General features: G+C 42.0%; 1 protein-coding gene across 2 annotated transcripts in view; it reads left to right on the top strand.

The window, feature by feature from the left end:
- Positions 1–24317, top strand: part of SMAP1 (small ArfGAP 1) — a 167798-nt gene that overhangs the window by 134793 nt on the left and 8688 nt on the right. For both annotated transcript variants that reach the window (XM_066359094.1, XM_066359095.1), the window contains one exon: positions 23761–23888. In XM_066359094.1, the coding sequence (XP_066215191.1) occupies positions 23761–23888 (128 nt within the window). The remainder of the gene's footprint in view (positions 1–23760; positions 23889–24317) is intronic.

Genomic DNA, 24317 nt, shown 5'->3' with positions numbered 1-24317 from the left:
AAGAATGACAGATAGTTGAAGGGTAGAGTTGAATTTCATATACCACTTTTCTAAAAATTGTTCTTAGCTCTTACTGAGTAAATTGTTTTCTGTTTGAAGAATTACAGTTAAATGTTTTATTCATCTCTCAGGAAGCTGGTATAACATGTAGATATACTCCCTGGGGTTAAAAATCTCCTTGGTATAAAAATAAGTAGTATATCAGAAATATTTTAAAAACCATAACTTTGAAAATAGAGCTTCAGTCTAGGGCTCTAAATATAATTATGTTGAATTCTAGTCCCCTTAATTTCTGTATTTTATTTTCTTTGCTATAAATGAGAGAAAAGAAAAAGACTTATTGGTACTAAAGTAAGAAAAATTCTGCTAGAATTATATGCATCTTTGTCCTCATTGCAGCATTTTCTTTCCAGTCTAGGTGCCTGGCTTATTAATTTATAACTTAGAAAAGTCAGATATAAACTAGACCTGACTCTTTTCCTACAGACTGATGCACTTATTCAACAAATATTCATTATGCGTCTGTTATGTGTTCAGGCACCATTGTAGGAACAAGGGAGATAGCTATGAAAGAAAACAGATAAAAATTTGGGAGCTCTTGGAATTTTCATTCTGTTTGAGGACAAAGTGAATAAACAGTTCAGTAAAGTATGTCATGGGTCATATATGGTAAGTGCTGTAGATAAAAGAAAACAAAAACGAATGGTTGTAATTTTAAATTGGGTTAGAGATAGGGGTGCTCACTGAGGTATTATTGGAGCAAAGACCTGAAGAAGTTGTGGTCCAAGAACACTCATTCTAAGTAGAACAACAGCAAGTGCAAAGGCCCTGCAGAAGCAGCTTTACACGACATGTGTAAAGATCAGCAAGGATGACAGTGTGGCAACAGAGGAGTGATCTGGGGGAGTTGTGACAATGGAGAGGAGAAAGGGGTGAGGAGAGAGGCAGACAGATGGTGACTTCGGCTTTTAATCTGAGTGTTCTGGAAATACGATAGAGGTTTGAGTAAAGAAGTAGTTGATCTGACTTTTGTTTTTAAAGTATTATAGCTACTGTGTTAAGAATAGATTGTAGCAAAAAGAAAACAAAACAGATTGTAGCAAGGCAAGGCTAGAATCGAAACCAGTAAGGAAACTATTACAATAGTATAGGTAAGAGAGAAGGATGGCTTAGAGTAGGTGGTGGCATTGGGGGTTATAAGGAGTAACCAAGTTCTGGATATATTTTAAAGATAGAATCAATAGGGTTTGTTGACCAATTGAAATTATAGGCCACTTACTTTGGGAATAAACCTGTAGAATAAGCAAATCTGATTATTCAGGACAAGAAACATTGCTGTAGCAGTGCGTTGAATAGCAAAGAGGGGGGTGGGACCCAGTAGACAAGTGGTGTGACTGGCCTTAGATACTCAACTGTAACTGCAGTAATCTTGCAGAGCACATAACCCCTAGAGCTCCATTTATGTCAGTAAAATAAACATTTCTTTATCTTACTCTCAGGTCTGTGGGGTCAACTATGGCATCTCTGCTAGAACTTTTTGATATGTTTTGTACTTTCTTTTATAGGAATAAGTGTTTCATTGCCTTCTTAATCTCAGAGTCAGTTCCACAGATTTTAAGGTTTGGTGAGCCCCTCCCCCCCCATTCTGGCATCAGTTTTCAATGATAGTCAGCTATTACTGCCTATGCTACATAGCACACAACTCCAGAATCTCAACAGCTTGTATCAGTTAGCATTTATTTCTCTCACTCAGGGTCTGTGTGACTCCTGAGACAGCTCTTTCAGATACAGGAGAACGTCAGGAAACAGTGTCTTTAGGGAAAACGGGAACCTGTGTTCATTTAGGTGAAAGGGACTGTTTGAAGAAGAGGTTAAGGATATATAGAAGATTCTGCTGGTGGTTGACAGTGTTGGATCTTATACTGAAAGAGTTCCAAAGATGGCAACCACAAAGGGCTCTTCACTCGTGCTGGTTATCAGCATCCTAACTTCTTTTTAAAAACATTTCAGACTTCTTTTAAAGTTGTGCTAAACATGAGATTTGGTAAGTTTATGACAGCCTAGGAGACCACCAGAGAATCAGAGTTCTCTTTCAGCTCAGAACATACAGTGGTCCTAAATCGGGATTGATTATTGGTGCCTGCCTTGGGCAGCAGACTGGTTTTCTTTTTTTTTTTTAAAGACTGAGTAGTACAGTAACTTTTTTTTTTTAATTTTTTAATTTTTTATTTTATTTATTCATTTTTAGAGAGGAGAGAGACAGAGAGAGAGAAGGGGGGAGGAGCTGGAAGCATCAACTCCCATATGTGCCTTGACCAGGCAAGCCCAGGGTTTTGAACCGGCAACCTCAGCATTTCCAGGTCGATGCTTTATCCACTGCACCACCACAGGTCAGGCCAGACTGGTTTTCTGATCCTAATCATGCCTCTTTCCCCTAATGGGACTCTGGTTTCCCCCTGTAAATGGGAACACGGTAAGGAGTAGAAAGCAATATGATTTATGCCCATGTAAAAATGACAGCATATCCTCATATGAATGAGACCAGAACAGGAAGTGACTTAAAACATTTTCAGAAAATACAGAGAAAACACCTACATTGTTTAATTCACTTTGAATAGTTTCATTATAGGGTAATAGTTAAGATCATTTTTTAATATAGTCATGTGCTGCATAGTGACTTTTTAGTTATGACTGATCACATATGCAACTGAGATCCCGTAAGATTATAATGGAGCTGAAATATTTCTGTGACTTTGTAGCCATGGTAACATTACTTAGCACAATGCATTTCTCACATGCTTGTAAACAAGCCTACTGCACTGCCAGTCATATGAAAGTATAGTACATGCAATTGCCATAGAAAGCTATACCATCTAGGTTAGTGTAAATACACTCTCATATTCGTAGAACAATGAAATCAGCCAAGAACACATTTCTTGTTGTTAAGCGACATATAGCTGTTTAATTCAGTCTTTCGAGACTTTGGTGAACCCATGTTCTTCTCTTCAATTTGGTGACTCAAGCTAAACCTACTTTCTTCACCTTACCTTTCCTGATGTATTTTCCATCCCAAGGACAAACATAAAATGCTCTCTATACTTTTTAGCAAGGCTCAGCATTTTTTTCCTGAAAAGGGCCAAATATTTTGGTTTGCAGGCCATATGGTCTCTGTTGTAATTATTCCATTCTCCTCTATTGTGTGCAAGTAGACAGGAGCAAATACAGAAACAAATGCGAGTGACTATGTTCCAATAAACTTTAAAAGTAGGCAGTGGGTTACAGATTTCTGACTTCTGGTTTATGTTGCTGATTATACCTGCAAGAACTACTTTATATTTCAGTGTTAATTCCTGTTTGAAGCCTGTAGAAATACTATTTATTCAGTGCTTTACTCCCTGATACCAGAAGTGGGGGCAGATACCTGGTTATTACCTATACTTTAGCCTTATCTATAACCTAAGATTGTCGGGCTCCTCTTGACTAGGGATGGGCCAAACTGAATAATCCCTGTGAATACTCTAGACCAGTGGTTTCAACCTTTTTATATTTGGGGATCGGTAACCTAGCTGGCCAGAAACATAAACACGCAACGAATAAAGTGTTACCTAACTACACATAACAGTACAACATGGTACAAGCTGGTACTTGATTTCTAAACTCCACATGTATGATGCATTGAATACTGCATAAGCTTGTCCAAATGCTTTTTGTCTACTGCACAGGATTTGTAAATGCTCTGCATGATTCAAAAGATTGTTCAAACGTGCCTACACATTCCAAAGATATCCAAGACACCTCAATAATATTTTCATCGATGACACAGGCTGATTAATGACAATCATCCTGAGCATATGTGAATTCAACTAAGATTGTTGGGCCTATAATCTTTATACAACATTAGGGTGGTTAACTCTTTTGCATTTTGTGGACCAGCAGTAAAAAACACTGCTCTAGACTCAGATCAGACTCTAGAGCCGTGATGGCGAACCTTTTTTTAAAAACCACCCACTTTTGCAGTGCTGGTCAACCTGGTCCCTCCAGCCCACTAATGGGTGTTCCAGCTTTCATGGTGAGCTGTAGTGGAGCAAAAGTGGGCAGTTTTTATAAAAATATTCGCCATCAGGGCTCTAGAGACAGGTACATCTTGACTTGAATATGTACATCTCCTTTGTTAGAAGAGACGAAGCTTCTAGGGCATGTGGGTGGTACTTTTCATGTCACCTCCTGTATAGTCATCCTAGGACTGAGAATTGTTCTCTTAGGCTAGTATTCATTCTGTGTTGGTTATTACTTAGTTTGTTTTTTTTTTTATTTCTTTTTTTTTCTTTTTGTATTTTTCTGAAGCTGGAAACGGGGAGAGACAGCCAGACAGACTCCTGCATGCGCCCGACCGGGATCCACCCGGCACGCCCACCAGGGGGACGCTCTGCCCACCAGGGGGCGATGCTCTGCCCCTCTGGGGGGTCGCTCTGCCGCGACCAGAGCCACTCTAGCACCTGGGGCAGAGGCCAAGGAGCCATCCCCAGCGCCCGGGCCATCTTTGCTCCAATGGATCCTTGGCTGCGGGAGGGGAAGAGAGAGACAGAGAGGAAGGTGGGGGAGGGGAAGGAGAGAGACATAAATGGGCGCTTCTCCTATGTGCCCTGGCCGGGAATCGAACCCGGGTCCCCCGCACGCCAGGCCGACGCTCTACCGCTGAGCCAACCGGCCAGGGCTATTACTTAGTTTTTACATGCTAAAAACTAGTACACTGCTTAGCAATTGTTTAGGATTATTCCCTCAGACTAATACTACTTTTCAACAGTATTTTGTTGTTGTTTGTTTTTTGTTTTGTTTTTTTGGTAGAAGACTCCATCTGAGAAAAAAATCTTAAAGGGTGAGCGTATGCATTAAAAATAAATCTTGAAAATAATCATAAACTGCTGGTGTTAAATGTGGTCTCACAGGTTTCAGTTCAGTCTTTCCCCAGAGGTGGAGAGCCCTCCTGTGGGGTTTCTGTGTTGTGGCCAGCCGTGCACTGCAAGCATCTTGCAAAGCAGCCTGGCCCCTGTCAGAGGCTGTGGCCAGCGACTGTGTCAAGCACAGAGGGGTGTGTGTGCTGGAAGGAGTCAGACAGGATCACATCCTCTCAATGTTCCAGAAGATGTCCGCAGATAATCAGCTGTGATCTTGGTAATGAACAGCTAGCTGGCTCAGGGGGTGTTCACTGCTTAAATCAAAGTATTTTTATGCTTAGTTTAATGTAAGAACATTTCTGCCTGAACATTTCATGTATTATTTTAGATCATTTTAAATATTGAGCTGTATACAGGCATTCCTTATTTTATTGTGCTTTGCAGATTTTTTTGTTTTATTTTTTAAAAATTGAAGGTTCGCAGCAGCCTTGCATCAAGCAAGTCTGTTAGCACCATTTTTTCTATAACATTTACTAATCTTTTGTCTCCATCACATTTGGTTATTCTGGCAATTTCAAATTTCTTTCACTTTTATGTTTTTTATGGTCAGTGATCTTGTTATTGTTATAGTTGTTCAGGCCTGCACAAACCATGCCCATATAAAACAGCAAACTTACTGGTAATCCATAAATGTTGTGTGCTCTGACTGCTCCACCGACAGGCCACTCCCCACCCCTCTCCCTCTCTCCGGGCCTTCCTGTTCCCTGAGACACGGCAGTATTGCAATTAGGCCGGTTAATAACCCTACATCGGCCTCTGCATGTTTAAGCAAAAGGAAGAGTGGTACATCACTCACTTCAAATCAGAAGCTAGGCCTGGCATGCGGGAGTCCTGGGTTTGGTTCCTGGCCAGGGCACACAGGAGAAGCGCCCATCTGCTTCTCCACCCCTCCCCCTCTCCTTCCTCTCTGTCTCTCTCTTCCCCTCCCGCAGCCGAGGCTCCACTGGAGCAAAGCTGACCCGGGCGCTGAGGATGGCTCTGGCCTCTGCCTCAGGTACTAGAATGGCTCTGGTCACAACAGAGCAACGTCCCAGATGGACAGAACATTGCCCCCTGGTGGGCATGCCGGGTGGATCCCTGTAGGGCGCATGCAGGAGTCTGTCTGACTGCCTCCCTGTTTCCAACTTCAGAAAAATACAAAAAAAACCAAAAAAATCAGAAGCTAGAAATAATTAAGCTTAGTGTGGAAGGCCTGCCAAAAGCTAGGCCTCTTGCACTGAGCGGCCAAGTTGCGAATGCAAGGACAGAGTTCTTGAAGGAGATTAAGATGCTACTCCAGGGGACACAGAATTATAAGAAAGTAAAACATCTTATTGCTGATATGGGAAAAATTTTAGTGGTCTGAATAAATCAAACCAGCCACAACATTCCTTTAAGCCAGCGATTCTCAACCTTTTCAATTTTACGGCACATACAGACTAATTACTAAAATTCTGCAGCATAGCAAAAAAAATTTTTTTTGCTAATCTGATGAAAATATAGATATAATTTTGATTGATTTACCAAAAAGTAAAAAAAAAAAAAACAATAATAGTGATTACCCTTTTTGTTCCAAAGTAAATTTTTTTTTTTTCAAAGTAACTTTTTAAAAAATTAGATGCCTATACTTTTATATAAGGATTTCTGGTACCAAGAGTTAACCAATCTGATGCAACCTAATTATGCACTGTGACCAGGAAGGTGCACCTCTATTGTATGACCTATATAACTATGGTTCAAGACAGGGCATTCATATCAGAATTGTTGTGTTGGCTGTTGTCAGAGGGCCGTGCCCCTAACTAAATAGTCAGATATTGCATGTTTTGAAATTCTTATGGCACACCTGTTGAAAATCACTGCCTTTAGCCAAAGCCTAATCCAGAACAAGGCCCTAACTCTCTTCAGTGCTATGAAGGCTCAGAGCGGTGAGGAAGCTGCAAAGAAAGGTTTAAAGCTAGAAGAGGTGGATTCATGAGTTTAAGAAAGGCCATCTCTTAAGTGCAGGGTGAAGTAGCAAGTGCTGATGTAGAAGCTACTCAAGTTGTCCAGAAGATCTAGCTGAGATAGAGGGGCTGCACTAAACATTAGATTTTCAGTGTAGATGGAACAATCTTAGGTTGGAAGATGTCATCTAGGACTTTCATAGCTGGAGCGAAGTCAGTAAGTGTTGGCTTCAAAGCTTCAAAGGACAGGTTAACTGTCTTGATGTGGGTGTGGGCTAATGAACATGGTAACTATTTATTTTGTTGATTTTTTTTTTGAGAGAGAGAAAGGAGGATGAGGAGGAGTGGGAAGCTTCAGTTTGCAGTAGTTGCTTCCTATATGTGCCCAGAGCTTCAAACCGTGACCTCAGCATTCTAGGCCGAATGCTTTATCCACTGCACCACCACAGGTCAGGCATACATGGTTCTTTCAATTGAAGCCAGTGCTCATTTACCGTTCTGACAATCCTGGGGCCATTAAGAGTGATACTAACTCTACTGTGCCTGCGCTCTGTAAATGGACAGCACAGCCTGGGTGACAGCACATCTCTTTACAACATGGTTTACTGAATATTTTAAGCTCACTGTTGAGACCTACTGCTCAGAAAAGATTTCTTTCAAAATATCACTGCACACGGACAGTGTCACCCAAGAGATCTGATAAAGATGTACAATGAGCCTGAACAGGCGGTGGTGCAGTGGATTGAGTGTTGGATTGGGACACAGAGGACCCAAGTTCAAAACCTCGAGGTCGCTGGCTTGAGTGCAGGCTCATCCAGCTTGAGAGTGGGCTCACAAACTTGAATGTGGTGTTGCTGGCTTGAGCATGGGATCTTAGACATGACCCCATGGTCGCTGGCTTGAAGCCCAAGGTCAGTGGCTTGAGCAAGGAGTCACTCGCTCTGCTGGAGTGCCCCCCACCCCATGTCAAGGCACATATGAGAAAGCAATCAATAAACAACTAAGGTGCCGCAGCGAAGACTTAATGCTTCTCATCTCTCTCCCTTCCACTCTGTCCCTCTGTCTCTTTCTCTCTCTTTCTGTCTGTTACAAAATAAATTAAAAATAAGGATGTACAACGACATCAATGCTGTTTTCTTGCTTGCTAACACAGCATCCATTCTGCAGCCCACGGATCAAGCAGTAATTTTGACTTTCACATCTTATTATCTAAAAAATACATTTTATAAGGCTATGGCTACCATAGGTAGTGATTCCTTTGATAGAACTGCCTGGACAACATAAGTTGAAAACCTTCTGGAAAGGTGTCACCATTTTAAATGTCATCAAGAGTATTCATGATTCATGGGAAGAGGTAAAATACCAGCATGCACAGGAGATGGGAAAGAAGTTGGTTCCAGCCCCCTGGATGACTTTGAGGGGTTCAGGTCTTCAATAGAGGAAATAACTGCAGCACTAGAATTAGAAGTGGAGCCTGAATGGCTGACTTGCTGCAATCTCATGATAAAACTTGAATGGACGAGGAGTTGCTTCTTATGGGTGAGCAGGGAAAAGTGGTTTCTTCAGATGGAATCTAGTCCTGGTAAAGACGCTGAGAAGATTGCTGAAATGACAACACAGGGTTGAGAACAGTACTTAAACTTAGTTGCTGAGGCAGCAAGTGTGTTGGGGAGCATTGGCTCCAATTTTTGAAGAAGTTCCGGGGGTAAAATGCTGTCACACAGCGTTGTGTGCTACAGAGAAATCATTTGTGAAAGGGAGAGTTGGTTGATGTGGCGAACTTCTGTCTTAGGTGGAGAAATTGGCACAGCTACTCCAGCCCTTAGCAGTCATCAATCACCCTTGTCAGTCTGCAGCCGTCAACAGTAAGGGAAGGAAGACCTCCCACCAGCAAAAAGATTGACTTGCTGAATGCTCAGATGATAGTTACAAGTTCTAGCAATAAAGTATTTTAAAATTAAGATATGTAAATTGTTTAGACATAATGTTATTGTACACTTTAGAGCAGGGGTCTCAAACTCACGGCCCGCGGGCCGCATGCGGCCCGCTGAACAATTTTGTGCGGCCCGCAGACTAATCCACGAAGTTCAAGAAAAGTGTTGCGTAACAGTTGCCTTTTGTAGACCTAGTGCGGCCGGCGGAATGGCTGTGATCTTGCTCTGCGGCCCACATGCTGAGTTGAGTTTGAGACCCCTGCTTTAGAGACTGTAGTGTAAACAACTTTTATATGCACCCTTAGGAAACCAAAAAATTAGTGTGACTAGATTTATTGCAGTATTTGCTTCATTGTGGTGGTCTGGAACTGAGCCTGCAATATCTTGGAGGTTTGTATGCCTTTCAAGGAGTAGACAAAGGTTCCCTCCATTTTTTCTAAATGGAAAAACGGAAGGAATATACAGTGTGGGAGAAGTTTCAAGTTTTTCATTCATGTTCATATTTCAGGATATAAAACTTACCACAATGGCCAAGTTAAGGTGGATTGACAGTGCTGATTAAACATAGGTATCATCAGAATATAACCTACTTAGTAACATATGTTCCAGTTTTATATAACAAGAAGGATGACTTCATTACCTGTTTTTGTCTAAATATTTTTGTTCCAAAAAGATTTTTCTGGCCTGACCTGTGGTGGTGCAGTGGACAAAGTGTCGACCTGGAATGCTGAGGTCGCTGGTGTGAAACCCTGGGCTTGCCTGGTCAGGGCACATATGAAAAGCAGCTACGACAAGTTGATGCTTCCTGCTCCTCCCCGTTCCCCCCCCCTCCCAAGATCAATAAATAAAATATTAAAATTTTTTTTTCTAGACAGAAACTAAAGGATAAAATACCAGTAGAAAGTGCTCTATTTAGTTTTAAAGCAGAATATTCCTATGGGAAGCTTCTGTTTTTCAAAGTCTGTATGCTGTAAAAGAAAACAAGTTTGGGAAGGACCGACTGGGAGGATGCCGGGCTTGGCGGCGGCGGCGGCCCTGGAGGACGGGCCAGCACAGGGCGTTCATGTGTGTCTGTGTGCACCCCTCTCTTTCCGGGGCGGGCAGGGAAAGGGGAGGAATGCTCGAGCACAGTGCGCAAAGTAGTTTTATAGTCTGGTATACTTTCCAGATACGGTTTAAAACCTGATAAAAACTTAGAGTGCTCTTGCTCAGAAAATGTGTTCATTGAGTATTATAAGCTACTACCAGCCTTTCAAAAAGGAGGCCTTAGGAATTGGTTTTATTTTTGGTAGTCACACCTGTGGAGGAGAGGAAGTGCAGATAGGTGAATAAATAACGTCGCTGTGAGAGAGCTGGCCGTGGGTAGATACTTGCTGGCACCAGCAGCAGGTGGGTGGGAAAGAGGCAGCTTCTTGGTAGTGCTGGGACAGCACAGAACCTCTGAGGGACAGGGCAGCAAAGGGAATCTATAGGTGCTTACAGGAGTGAGAAATGAGCTCTGAACGAGGCTACCTCTGACTGCTTAAAAGTGGCATATACATCAGACATTTAATGATCTCACCGGACGAGACCCTGGAACCTGGCGGATCAGGGCGTGCAGTTCCTGCTTCCCATTCTGCGCACTCAACCCTGCTCGGCTTCCATCCCACGCTTGTGCCCTCCTGGTTGGCGAGTGGGAGGGCAGCTCTCTGCACCTCACCCCCGTAGGACCACAGCCAGAGGTGCTTTTTTCTTCACGTGTTTCTTGAGGAGAACTTTTCCCAGAGATTCCCTAGCAGAGTTCTCAGAGACTCCCTGTCTAGAGGTGGATTAAATGACCTTACTCTAGTTGTAACGAGGCTGAGAAAATAATACTCAGCTTCTGGCGTGAGAGGTAAATGTTGCCATCAAGAAGCAGCACCTCAGGGGGCTTTCGCAGCTGTAGTACCTGGAACAGGTGCAGTACATCCTTAGAACAACCCTTTAGAGTAGAGGGTAGTTTATACACATATACACACACTCTCTTGCTTTTCTCTGCCATTTTTCTTTCTTTTCTTTTTAAACAGACAAAAAACACTGATTCTAACCTGACAAAGTTATCTTTCGAGGCACTGCTCTGAACAGTAGAACCGGGACTTAAACCTGGGTCTCTCTGACTTCAAAGTCCAGTCTCAGTACAGTGGGACCTTGAGATACAAGCAGACCAACATAACGATTTTTTTTTAAGATACAAGCTGCGACTCGGTCCGTATTTTTGTTCAAGATCCAAGCAAAATTCTGAGATACGAGTTATGATTCGGGAAGCTGCTGCTAGTTTTTGTGGTTTCATTTTAAGTAAAGAAAGTGCAGTTTTAGTTTTGTTTAAAGTAAAGAAAATGCAGTTTTAGTTTACATTTAGTGTTAAGAAAAGTGCAGTTTTAGTTTACATGTCTACAGTGCCTGCATCCCTTCCTCCCTCCCTCCTCCTCCGCCATTCACCTCCATTAGCCCGCACTCATCTGTCTACAAGGAAAGAATACAGTACTAAATAACACTTTTTTCTTTTATTTCATATATTTTGTTATGCATTGGTAAAGTATACATTTGTGTTTCTTAATTAAAAACGTCCTTTTTCATAATTTAGGATGGTTTGGGGATGTTTCACAGGGCTGAAATGGATTAAATCTATTTCAGTTATTTTATTTTATTTATTTATTTATTTTTGTATTTTTCTGAAGCTAGAAACGGGGAGAGACAGTCAGACTCCCACATGCGCCCGACTGGGATCCACCCGGCATGCCCACCAGGGGACGAAGCTCTGCCCACCAGGGGGTGATGCTCTGCCCCTCCAGGGCGTCACTCTATTGTGACCAGAGCCACTCCAGCGCCTGGGGCAGAGGCCAAGGAGCCATCCCCAGCGCCGGGGCCATCTTTGCTCCAATGGAGCCTTGGCTGTGGGAGGGGAAGAGAGAGACAGAGAGGAAGGAGAGGGGGGGAGGGGTGGAGAACAGATGGGCGCTTCTCCTGTGTGCCCTGGCCGGGAATCGAACCCGGGACTTCTGCACACCAGGCCGATGCTCTACCACTGAGCCAACCGGCCAGGGCTATTTTAGTTATTTTAAATGGGAGAAATTTGATATATGAGTTGACTGACTTAACGATCTCGGTTACAGAAGGAATTAAACTCGTATCTCAAGGTACCACTGTAATTAAGATGAACCAGAGTAAGATGTTTGACTTGAGCAGTAATTAAATTATTATTTTGTTTCTTTAATACTTATTGTGTGCCAGGGACTGTTTCACATGTTTACAGATATTTTATTCATCAAATCTTTGTAGCTGCCTTGATGTTGGTAAACTGCCATTATTTCCACTTTAAAGATGAAGAAACAGGCACAAAGAGATTAACATGCCCAAGGTCACATAGCTAGTAGATTACAGAGCCAATCCCATGTTTTTAATTATTACACTATGTTGAACTGTGATGGAAGATAAAACTCTTAAGAGGGACATTGTGACCAAGTGACGTTGTGGCATGCAAAATAGACCTTGGGCCCATTTGCAAGTTGATAGCTGGCAGCTCTGTGTCATAAGGGGAGGGCAGGATTTAGAGGCAGTGATTGTATTTTGTCTTGGGCTCTGGAGTCTTACCTGGGAAATGGAAGTGAGAGCCCCTCTGTGGTTGATGGCCGGAATAAACGAGAAAACAATAATTGTGAAGTGCCTACCATGGTAACTGCATGCAGTGCTAGGCTTAGTATCCCCTGAACAGTAGGTAGGTCAGAGGAGGTCGGTAAGAGGTAGCTCAGGCCTGGAGACCATGGTTGTGAAGCATGGTCTTTGGCCTTTGGAGGATCTGTAGCTGCCCTTATAGATTTCTTATCTTTTGACGTTCTGAAATGGTATAGAAGTATTTAATAGATATTTATATATTTATATAAATTTATGTATTTAAAAGAATGAGTTCGATGAAGTTTGCTCTTTAAACCTCTTATCAGCAATCTCAAGACAGCAGCTCTAAGTCAGTATGTGTCCCTTGAAAGATGGATAGTGCTGCAGGGCCCTCTCCACAGCCCTGTCCTGGCTCACAGCACACCCCTGCTGTGCGGCTAGCCAGATCACACGGAGGGCTCAGGAAGGGAGCCTCAGGAAGGGAGCCGTCATGACAGAGGGCAAGATCGCCTCTGAAGACCACTTTAGTCATTGTAGTCGGTCAGCTAGCCTAATGCTACCTGTTTAGCATTAAGAAAGATTAATATAAAATAAACACAAATAGTTCCGCTTAATTCTCAGACACCTGTATTTCTGTAAGCATTTGAAAACAGTCTATAGCTTGAAAATTTTAATATACTTCAATGGACATTTGCTCCTTGAATTTACAAGGTAATACACATGGAAGTGTATTTCATTTATAAAACAGCTTGTTTTAATATAAAGGAATTCTAAGTAATATTTTTATTAAGGTAAAGCTTTACATGGTTGCAGGAGTAGAAAATAAAAAGAGTTCTTTGAATAACATGAAAATTTATAAAGCTTTAAGAAGATGGAGTTTTGCCACTAAGGAGAACATTGCTGTGTCGCAGGGAAGCAGCCTTTTTTTTTTTTTTTTTTTTTTTTTTTAATACAGAGACAGTGAGATGCAGAGAGAGGGATAGACAGGGACAGACAGACAGGAACGGAGAGAGATGAGAAGCATCAATCATCAGTTTTTCATTGCGACACCTTAGTTGTTCATTGATTGCTTTCTCATATGTGCCTTGACCGTGGGGCTACAGCAGACCAAGTAACCCCTTGCTCGAGCCAGCGACCTTGGGTCCAAGCTGGTGAGCCTTGCTCAAACCAGATGAGCCCGCGCTCAAGCTGGTGACCTCGGGGTCTCGAACCTGGGTCCTCCACATCCCAGTCCAACACTTTATCCATTGCGCCACCACCTGGTCAGGCAGGAAGCAGCCTTTTTTAATCATTGCGTTTCCGACTTTGAATTTATTCTTTCTTAGGATGATGCCTCAGTAGTTACTGATGAAGAATTAGACTTGGCAGTTTTCCTTGTAGCAAGGGTGTACTTGGAGCTGAATGTTCATGCTCAGTCAGAGATGGTAATGGAAAACATAACATCCATTTACTTATCATATTCTTATCTTCCATAAACTAGATTAGCAATACATGAAATCTCATGTTGCTCTTTTAACATTTTTTTATTTTTTGTGCAAGTAGATTATGACCAGCTAATGCCTTTGACATTCAAGTAAAAGATGAATTCAATTAATATTTATTGAGCCCCAGCAGAGTTCATGGAACTCTAGGAAATACTAGAAAATGCAGCTGTGTGTGCAAGTGAGGGGTGAGGTTGCAGTCTGGAAACTAGGACAGAATTATCGCTGAAGGAAGAGATGGGATTATGTAGAGAATTAGTTACGAGAATTCAGATTGAAATCTGGAATAATTCCCAATTTAAATTGTATTTTCTTCAATTCAAAGGTTAATTTTCTTGCTGTTGCTAAGTCAGAGGGAGGAGCAAATGAGGTTTTTGGTACTGTGCACACTTATTCCAAGTAAAATCTAATGCATTATAGAGGTCATCCTTAGAGTGGAAAGAGTTGGAAAAGATTAGCAACTTCCCAGATACACACAGCGTGCCGTGTCTGACCTTTGTGAAGCCTCTAATGACCAGTGCCCATCTGGCTTTGACGGAGCAGACAGCTTCGGAGTCACGGGCCAGTGCTGCGATGGCACAGTTGGAACAGGTCTGTAGGAGAGGAAAGGAAAGTGGGCTCTGGCGCCTAGGGTGGCTGGTAGGGGGACTGGCCCATGCCTGGGCGCTTACCTGTGGTGCTGCGGCAGCAGTGATGCACTAAGCTGTGGACAGTGGCTCTGATTTACAGATAATTTCCACCTCATTGTCATTGATGAACTGGAGAGAGGAAGCTGTAGGGTAGGGACTCCTGTTAGGAAGGACGCAGGTGTAACACTGTGGTTGAATAGTCTTGTGGAATTGGTGGCTGTGAAAAGATTGGCGGAGTAGCTAGCCAGGATATCACCAGCAGTGGCCGCAGAGTCTTCCAAGATGTGGTCCCAGACTCAAAGGGGGGATTTTCAAGGAGGAAGGGACCGCCTAATTATAATGAGGTGGTGGCTAAATAGGGCAAGGACTAAAGAGGGATTTTGTAATAAGATCACTGGTACTTTTCTTTTGAGTTTTCAAATACATTTTATTTTATGAAGGAAGTCACATTCTGCTTAAAAATTCAAGAGTCATTTTTCCAAGATGAGAGAAAAAAGAAAGTAAAGAGACAGGCCCTGGTTGCTCAGTGGATAGAGCATTGGCCCAGTGTATGGATGTCCCGGGCTTGATTCCCCATCAGAGCACACAAGAGAAGGGACTATCTGCTTCCCTCCTCCCCCTTTCTCTCTCTCTTCCCCTCTCGCAGCCAGTGGCTCAGTTGGTTTGAGCATTGGCCCCAGACAAGGGTTGCAGCTGTATTCGGATCAGGGTACACGTAGGAGTCTGTCTCACTATCCATTCCACTCACTTAAAAAAAAGATACAGATGAAGGAATAAGGAAGACACCAGGAGTCTCAGATAACTTACAATTTCTATTAAAAAGTAGGGGCAATATGCATGTCTAAACATACAAAAACGCTAGAATAATGGAAAGAGCAAAATGGAGACTATTCCTTGTTTTCTCGGAGTTTCTATTGTTTCTTTTTAGCTTTTACATTTTTATGTTTTAAAAGCTCCAAGGAAACATTTGATTCAAAAATTTTAATGCCTTATAGACTTCAGTTCTAAATCAGTTACTCACAAGCAGAGTTTAAAGACTGTTCTCCAGCACTGAGGGCTAGAATAACAACTCATGGTTCTGGACTTACATTCATGGCCTACAGCTCTGCTGTTTCATACACGTGCCTGACCTGGGGTTCTCTCCTCAACTCCAGGACACCAACCAAAGAAACATCTGGAGCCTTGACCAAGCAGTGGTGCAGTAGATAGAGCGTCAGACTGGGATGCGGAGGACCCAAGTTCGAGACCCCGAGATCGCCAGCTTGAGCTCGGGCTCATTTGGTTTGAGCAGAGCTCACCAGCTTGGACCCAAGGTCGCTGGCAAGGGGTTACTTGGTCTTCTGAAGGCCCACAGTCAAGGCACATATGAGAAAGCAATCAATGAACAACTAAGGTGTCACAATGGAAAACTAAAAATTGATGCTTCTCATCTCTCTCCATTCCTATCTGTCTGTCCCTATCTATCCCTCTCTCTGACTCTATCTCTGTCTCTATATAAAAAAAAAAAAAAAAATCTGGAAGAATTCTTCCTAAGTGCTTCTCCTTGCCTTGTTTTGTTTATAGCTCTAGGTTTGCCCAGACAGCCCAGCTGGTGGTAAAGGCAGTGAAGACGTCATGTGTTTCATGACAGTTTTTTTTGTTGTCGTTTAGGCTCTGGGGAGGGCATCTACTGCTCGGTGCTTACAGTGTTTCCAGAGGCCCTGTGGGGTTTGGCAATAGTCACTGAGGTAACAATCTGCCTCACACAGAACAGGGCTCAAATCACTGGTACTTTTGAAAATACATTATTCACAAAAATAGTCATTATTTCACTTTTTCTCCCAACAGAAGTACGATCACTGGTCTTGTTTCCACCATGGCTTTGCTGTCACCAAGCAAGCCTCTTAGAATCTGTGTGTGAAAAGCATTTCAGCTCCTCAGTCATTTACTGAGCATTTGCTTTGTGCCAAGCATTAAATTAAGCTGCACACTCATTTCCTGGTGAGGGGATGGGAGGGAGTGGACAGTGGCTCTGGGTCTAAACGTGATTGATGGCAGCGGGGAGCACAGAGGCCTGTAGTGTACTGAGGCACACCTGCCAGTCTGAGGGTATTCTGATGCCATTAAAAACTAAAAATGAAAATGTAAAAGCACTTGGGAAGGCTGCCACTTTGCATGCAGCCTCTGACCTTTCGGAGGAAGATTCACTGACCCCAGGATTCATTTTATTTGTTGCTTCGGAAGGAGCTTAGCCAACTACAATTGCTGGGATGGGTTCTAAAGCCGGCCCGGGCCTCAAGGCCCTTTCACAGGGAGGTAGGGCAACTGCCTATTTCAACCCCATATGAGGAAATGGCACCTGTTGTGCTTGAGGCCACCAGGAAAAGCTTGAACTGGTCAGAGCAGTGGAGTTTTCCAGGTGCAACGCCAGGCTTCTGTTGAAATCTGAGGCTTATTGTGTAAACACTCTCTTGAGGTAATATGATAATTAACCTGAGATACTTTATATATGATCAGAGTACCTGGCAATAGAAAAAAATATATATTAGTGTTAAAAGTGTGTTATTAAAATTACCTTTAGTTTATAAATTATTGTTCAAACGTACTTGGAATGGGCTGCGAAGAAGCCGCTTGCATATTGTTGGAAATACTTTGTTTGCCTTCACTCATTTGGATTACCAAAGGCTTCTGGTATAGCCACAGTTAACAGAATCAGTTGATTTCCCGATGGTGGACACCGGCCCTCCTGACTTTGCCATGTTGAAATGTGGCCTCCTTTGAGCACCTGTCAGGGTCGTGGTGTGAAACAGACCCGCAGAGGCCTGCCGGTCATGCCCTGTGTTCATGTGAGAAGCAGCACTGCTGCTTTCAACAACTTTTTCCTGAGGCCCAAAACATTTTAACCTTTACTTGTAAATTCCTGGTATGTGTGCAATTTAAAACAGCCACCAACCAGCTCAGTTTGCAGGTAAAACACTAGTATGAAATCTTAAGGTAACAAAATGGTTACCCATAACCAACTAACTGCAGGCTTGATGCCTTGCCTTTAAGATTGAAATTCCTTCTTCCTTTTACTGCATTGTCCTGATTTCTTGTTTGCTCATTGCCTTTTAAAGGGGTCCTTTGTGCTTCATTATCGTTTTTTATGATGTTGTCCCAGCTAAATTTCCTCCATTTGCCTTAGGCTTTTCTTGTGCTCTGGATCTCCCATTATTTTTATTGCCCACCAACTACTGTTTCTGCATACTGATTAAAAGGAGTGGCTGCCGCCTCCTGCTGCTGGCTGCTCCTACCACCAGTCTGGGGCTGACGAGGACGCAGCACCCACACCAGTGCGGTCTGGTGAATTCTGCTTGTTTGCAGACAGCCTCCACCCCGAGGGGGACGCGTGTTTGCATGTGTGTGTTGTGCACAAAAAATATAACCCATACGGATTTAAATATTTTTCTTGAATTGCACTACTTACACCATTTAGTTTGAATAAGCTTTAGTTTTTCTAAATTTAAAAATTGTGTGTGTGTATATATCTGAAAAACTGTTTTCTACATCTTGATATTCTGCTGCTTTTGTGGCCTCTGAGCTTCTTTTCATTCAGTCAGTGAATAAGTGGACCCTGGGTCTAAAGGATGCATTGACATCCCAGTGATTTGTGAAGATTCTGTTGACTGATTATATGCCACACGTGGTTCCCTCAGCCCAGTTGGCTCAGTGATGACCACATCCACCGGATCCCTCACTCTAAATTGGGAAAATACTGGGCTTGGTAGGAGGAGAGTAGAGTGGGGGGATAAGAAACTGAGTGTGGTGCTCAGTGGTTTTTGAACTGTTTCTGTCACTGCATCTCTAATTTGTACAAGTAATTATCAACCAAAAGTTGCTATTTATATTCAGAATTTTAAGGATTTCTTTTTAACTAGGTTCAGTAATAAGTACATGGCTTTTGATGAATTGTGGCTTAAGGAAAAGAGCACTCAGGAGTCTGTAGGTCTGAGGACTGTGTACTCATGCAAGTTTTTTGCTTCTGAATTTGGGAAGTGACATTGAGCAAGCATTTTAATCTGTCTGTGACTTGGTTTTTGTAACTCAGATAATGGAAAGAGATGCCCTTCCCCATATTGCTTGGAGACAAAATGATACCATGTAAACCTTCTATAAAAACATCCAGGAGGCCCTGGCCAGTTGGCTCAGTGGTAGAGCGTCGGCCTGGCGTGCAGAAGTCCTGGGTTCGATTCCCAGCCAGGGCACACAGGAGAAGCGCCCATCTGCTTCTCCACCCCTCCCCCTCTCCTTCCTCTCTGTCTCTCTCTTCCCCTCCCTCAGCTAGGCTCCTTTGATGGCCCGGGCGCTGGGGATGGCTCCTTGGCCTCTGCCCCAGGCGCTGGAGTGGCTCTGGTCGCTGGAGTGGCTCTGGTCGCAACAGAGCGACGCCCTGGAGGGGCAGAGCATCGCCCCCTGGTGGGCGTGCCAGGTGGATCCCGGTCGGGCGCATGCGGGAGTCTGTCTGACTGTCTCTCCCCATTTCCAGCTTCAGGGGGAAAAAAAAAAATCCAGGAAACATGATGTTTATAATGATGATTATGATAACTAGTCTTGAACTGTTCTTTTCAAATACTGAAAATCATAAACAAATCCTTCAAAATGAATTGAATCTTTTTTAAAGAATGTGTTTAGCAAGCCAAAAGTAGTGAGTGAGTCAAATTAGCAGACATTGAAAGCTGCTGGGAAAATCCATCGGAAACTTGTATTTACTGGTTGTGCAGGGCCAAGGTTTCATTTAGGTTAGACGTTAGAGGTTTGTTTTCAACAGTTCTGTGACTGCGGAGCTTTGGTGGTAACAAGGAAAATTGATGGAGGTGAAATTTATCATATTAAGGGATCACATGGGCAGGAGAACGGGATCAAGAGAAAACAGGGCACGTTTGTTGTAGGTGTGAGAGCAGAGGAGAGTCATCTGTGTCCGTCCTGAGGTTGGACAGAGGAAAACCTTGGTCAGGCCTGGAAGAAAGTTCTTACCTTAGGTTTTAAGGGTCAGCCTTGCCACAATGATCGCTGTCCCTAAGCGGATGCTCCTCTCTCCTCCTAAAGGATTCCAGAGTCCATTCAGCTTACATTGTGAGTAACTTTCAGACAGCCCCATTAATTGTGGTAGGTGGTGGCAAAGAGCACAGTTTTGTTGTCTGTGTAGAATGCCTTCCTGAGATTTCAAAAGGCCGGTTTAAAATATTTTAAAATGGAGCTGTTTACAGTGTAATGGCAGAAACGAATCATGTTACCTTGCAGTGAAGAAAATTAACTGTGGGTTTTATAATGAGAAGGGTAGATGGTTACTGTTGTTTCTGTAGTAGCAATGGTCTGTAAACTACCTCAATGCCCAACAGTGAAGGACTGGATGGAATCACTTATGGTAGGTCCATGCAGTACCCTAGAAGGAAGTTCACCCCACCCACACAATTTTATTTAAAGCTATTTTTGTATATACATTGTTTCAGGCATGTTTATAAGCATACATTAATAAGTATAGAAAATGTATGGTAAGGGACATTTTTTTTTGTGGTGAAATACATATAAAATTTAAGATTTTAACCAGTTTCAAGAATACAGTTTAATGGCATTAAATACATTCATGTTATTGTGCAAATATCACTGTCATCCATGGTGGGGAATTCTTATTCATTTTGCATTGTTTGCATCTTTTATAAGAATGTATTGCTTTTAGAGTAAAAATGGAATAAGATTACAATTAAAGGCTTTGCTCTATCTAGTTCTGTGACATTAGACAAGTTTAACTTTTTTTGGCCACCTGTAAATAAGGATAATTTATAGTACCTTTCCCATAGCATTGTTATAAAGATTAAACAAAGCATATGTGTTTATGTGTATAATTGTATTTTTTGAGGCATCATAGAAAATAAGCACTTTACTAAGTGTTGGCTATTATTTTTACTGTTTACATGTGTGATCCTAAGTGTGTCAAGGGTAAAATAAGACTTCAAAAAACAAATAAATTGCTCCATGTTGTTTGTTTAGATAATATACTTCGAGATAGGGTTTAGATTTGAAAGTATAAATAAGTTATTATTCTCAGTGGAGTATAGTGTGCTACTTAGAACAGACTTCAAGTTTCTGAATGATGTACAGTATTAAAAACAGGTCATTTGCTCTGTTAGGTCAACCTCTTGGTTCTCACATAGTAACCCTTGGCTCACTGCTGTTTTGGCTAGATTGACGTGGCCTGTGGTAAAAATCAATTGATAGAATTATTTTGAGAGAGAGCAAGGGAAAGAAGCATCAACTCGTTTGTTATCCACTTAGTTGTTCATTGATTGCTTCTTGTACGTGCCTTGATTGGGGATTAGACCAGTGACCTGGGGCTCTGGCCCAGCTGATGACTTTGGGATTGAGCCAGTGACCCCATGCTCAAGCTGGCAACCTTGGGCTCAAGCTAGTGACCTTGGGTTTCAAACTGGCAACCTCACTGAAATGGGCTGACACTCTTATCTGCTGTGCCACCACAGGTCAGGCAAGTATTTTCTTAATTCACCAATGGAAAAAAATGTTAATAGTATTTTCTCATGTGTAAGGATTTCCCCCCCATAAATTGGACCTAATTGTTAGTGTTTATTATTACTTGAAAAAGCAAAGAAAGACCTGACCTGTGGACGCACAGTGGGTAAAGCGTTGACCTAGAATGCTGAGGTCGCCTGTTTGAAATCCTGGGCTTGCGTGGTCAAGGCACATATGGGAGTTGATGCTTCCTGTTCCTACCCCCTTTCTCTCTCTTTCTCCCTCTCTCCTCTCTAAAATAATTTTTTTTTTTAAAGAAAAAGCAGGCCCTGGCCGGTTGGCTCAGTGGTAGAGCGTCGGCCTGGCGTGCAGAAGTCCTGGGTTCGATTCTCGGCCAGGGCACACAGGAGAAGCGCCCATCTGCTTCTCCACCCCTCCCCCTCTCCTTCCTCTCAGTCTCTCTCTTCCCCTCCCGCAGCGAGGCTCCATTGGAGCAAAGATGGCCCGGGCGCTGGGGATGGCTCCTTGGCCTCTGCCCCAGGTGCTAGAGTGGCTCTGGTCGCAACAGAGCGACACCCCGGAGGGGTAGAGCATCGCCCCCTGGTGGGCAGAGCGTTGCCCCCTGGTGGGCATGCCGGGTGGATCCCGGTCGGGCGCATGCGGTAGTCTGTCTGACTGTCACTCCCCGTTTCCAGCTTCAGAAAAATACCAAAAAAAAAAAAAAAAAGAAAAAGCAAAGAAATTTGAAATCAGAAATTACTTATATTCAGCTTGTTAGCTTTTTGTTTTTTTCCTTTGTTCTTGGTTGTAGTGTGTTTTGGGGAGGACATGTGCTTCTGTTTGTAAGTTGAAATTGTATGTGTATGATATAGTCATATTTTCTGTTACTGGAGTTTGTCTCTGATGTGGATGTTTCCCTGTCCCCAGCTCTCCAGTGTATGGGGTAAAGCACCTCTGGCTTCTCTGTCAATGGACTGAGTTTATTTATTGAGCTATTGTAATACTACAACGATGTTCCTTTGGTTGTGTTTTTTTTAATCTAGAATACCTTGTCCTTTTAAAATATTTTATTTCTGGTTTATATTTATAAGATACTGTATACATCATGTAAGTGGAATGTGGAAAAGACCAGAAAACATGAAAGAGATCTTCAAAGAGGCCTAACTCCAAAATGAATGTTGCCATTGGAATGAGAAATGAAAAAAAAATATTACCTTAAAATTCTATATATTGTAAATTTGTAGTAATCTATGCATTGCTATATTGTCCGTTGTACTTGATAGATCTGTAATACATACTGATGTGGTTCTGATAATTTGATGTCACTGAAAAATATTCGCAGTTGATCTCTTTCAAACCAACCTTTTGTGGGTTTCATACTTTTATAAATTTAGTAAAAAATATTTTACTATGACAATTTATTCATTGAAATTAATAATTTGTGGTTCACTGAAGCTTCAAACAGGGAAATAAAATATACCAATTTTTATATTTTGTTTCAAAAAGAGAAGAAACGTATGAGTTTCTGTGGGTTGTGGTAGAAACACCCAGAACATGGTAGAGTTTCTATTAAATTTGTCAAGTATTTAAGTACCTTATGCAAGACATCCCACTCAGTATTGAAAAACTTTTAAATAAAACGACCGAGTTGCCTTTGACGGCTGTATGGTATATCAAAGAGATATTGAATGAGACTGTAAATTGTTAAAATAGCAGATCGATTAGACTGTAAGTCCCAGAGATTGGAATTGTGATGCTCTGAACTGTTATTTGGTTGTGGCCACAGAAGACTGTGAGAGATGTTCTGTGTCCTGGAATAATATACCATGCTCTCAAACTCAACCTCCCTGCACTCCGACTCCCAGCCCTTACACTCTGTGAATTCTACATTAACATCAATAGGAAATCTTTTACAAGTTTTTCTTTTTTTAATGATAGGGTAAGTAGGAAGCTGATTGTGGATGTCAGTACCCTAACAGAGTTTCTTTCCCACTACAGCTCAGTGACTTGGTACTGCCATCACGGAAGGTGGCTGTCCCTGATTTCAGAGTCTTATGGATGCTTCCTATAGAATCAGTTTACATAGTGTATGATTGTTTTCTATCTAGTGTTCTTTTGCCTTATAGTAACTTAAAATTCAACATTTCAGATATTTTAAATCATCAAATTTTATGTCTAAGGTAGGTGTCCATGATATGAAATGATATCCAGAACACACACACACATTTATGAGGAAGCGTTGTTTGTAAGAATACCAGCTCAGTCAGTTAACTCAAAAGTAGTTAATTCTGTCTCATAAAGTTATGGAGATTGAATGAGTTAATATATGTAAATTACTGAGAACAGTGCCTGGCACATAAGAAAGCATCAGGATACAGAGTAATGTGAATAGAATGATGACATTTGTTAAAAAGCAGCTTTTGGATATATACCTAGAATAGATATGTGTGTACACACACACACACACACACACACACACACACACACACACACTATTTGGATATACAGATGAGTATAGAATGATGGGTAAAAATTATGTCTGGAAGATAAGTTAAACTGGAAACGATTTCTTTGAGTAAGAGGATAGAACCTGAAGTAGAGGGGAGATAAATTTTGTCAACTTTTGGAACTGTTCTTCTTTCAACCATATATTAACTTTTAAAATAATGCTATGTTTCAAGTACTAAGAGAATCTACTTTAAGACAAGAATCTGTGTTCTTTTCAGATGGTCCTGCTGAGGCACCAGTGACCAATGGGAACACAACCGCGGTGCCAGCGCTGAACGACGATCTGGACATCTTTGGACCAATGATTTCCAACCCCTTACCTGCAACTGTCATGCCCCCCGCTCAAGTATGTGATAAGAATATGGTTTTACATTATCACTGCTTATTTCATTTCTGAACAGTGGCTGTGTAACTGTTGACTAGGAGCCATCCTCAGGAGAGTGTTTACTTCTGCTTGTAGGACACCTGAGAATAAGTTCTAGGAAATTTAGTCCTCATATTCTTTTTTATGAATATAAGTTATTTTGTTAGCCTTAAAACCTACCTTACCCTTCATTTTATATTTTAACTTTACAATGTAGTGGTTCATGTATATATGCATTGTGAAAGAATTCTCATCAACATATATTTATTTTTTAGAGGGGTAAGAACACAAGTTCTATCTTAGCAAATTTCAATTATACAATAGTGTAGTCAACTGTAGTCACCATGTTATGTTATACATTAGGTCCTCAGACCTTATTCATCTTACAGCTGAAAGTTTGTACCTTTTACC

Source organism: Saccopteryx leptura, chromosome 1 (genome assembly GCF_036850995.1).
Source record: "Saccopteryx leptura isolate mSacLep1 chromosome 1, mSacLep1_pri_phased_curated, whole genome shotgun sequence".
Taxonomy (NCBI): domain Eukaryota; kingdom Metazoa; phylum Chordata; class Mammalia; order Chiroptera; family Emballonuridae; genus Saccopteryx; species Saccopteryx leptura.
This window is presented reverse-complemented; position numbering and strand designations above follow the sequence as displayed.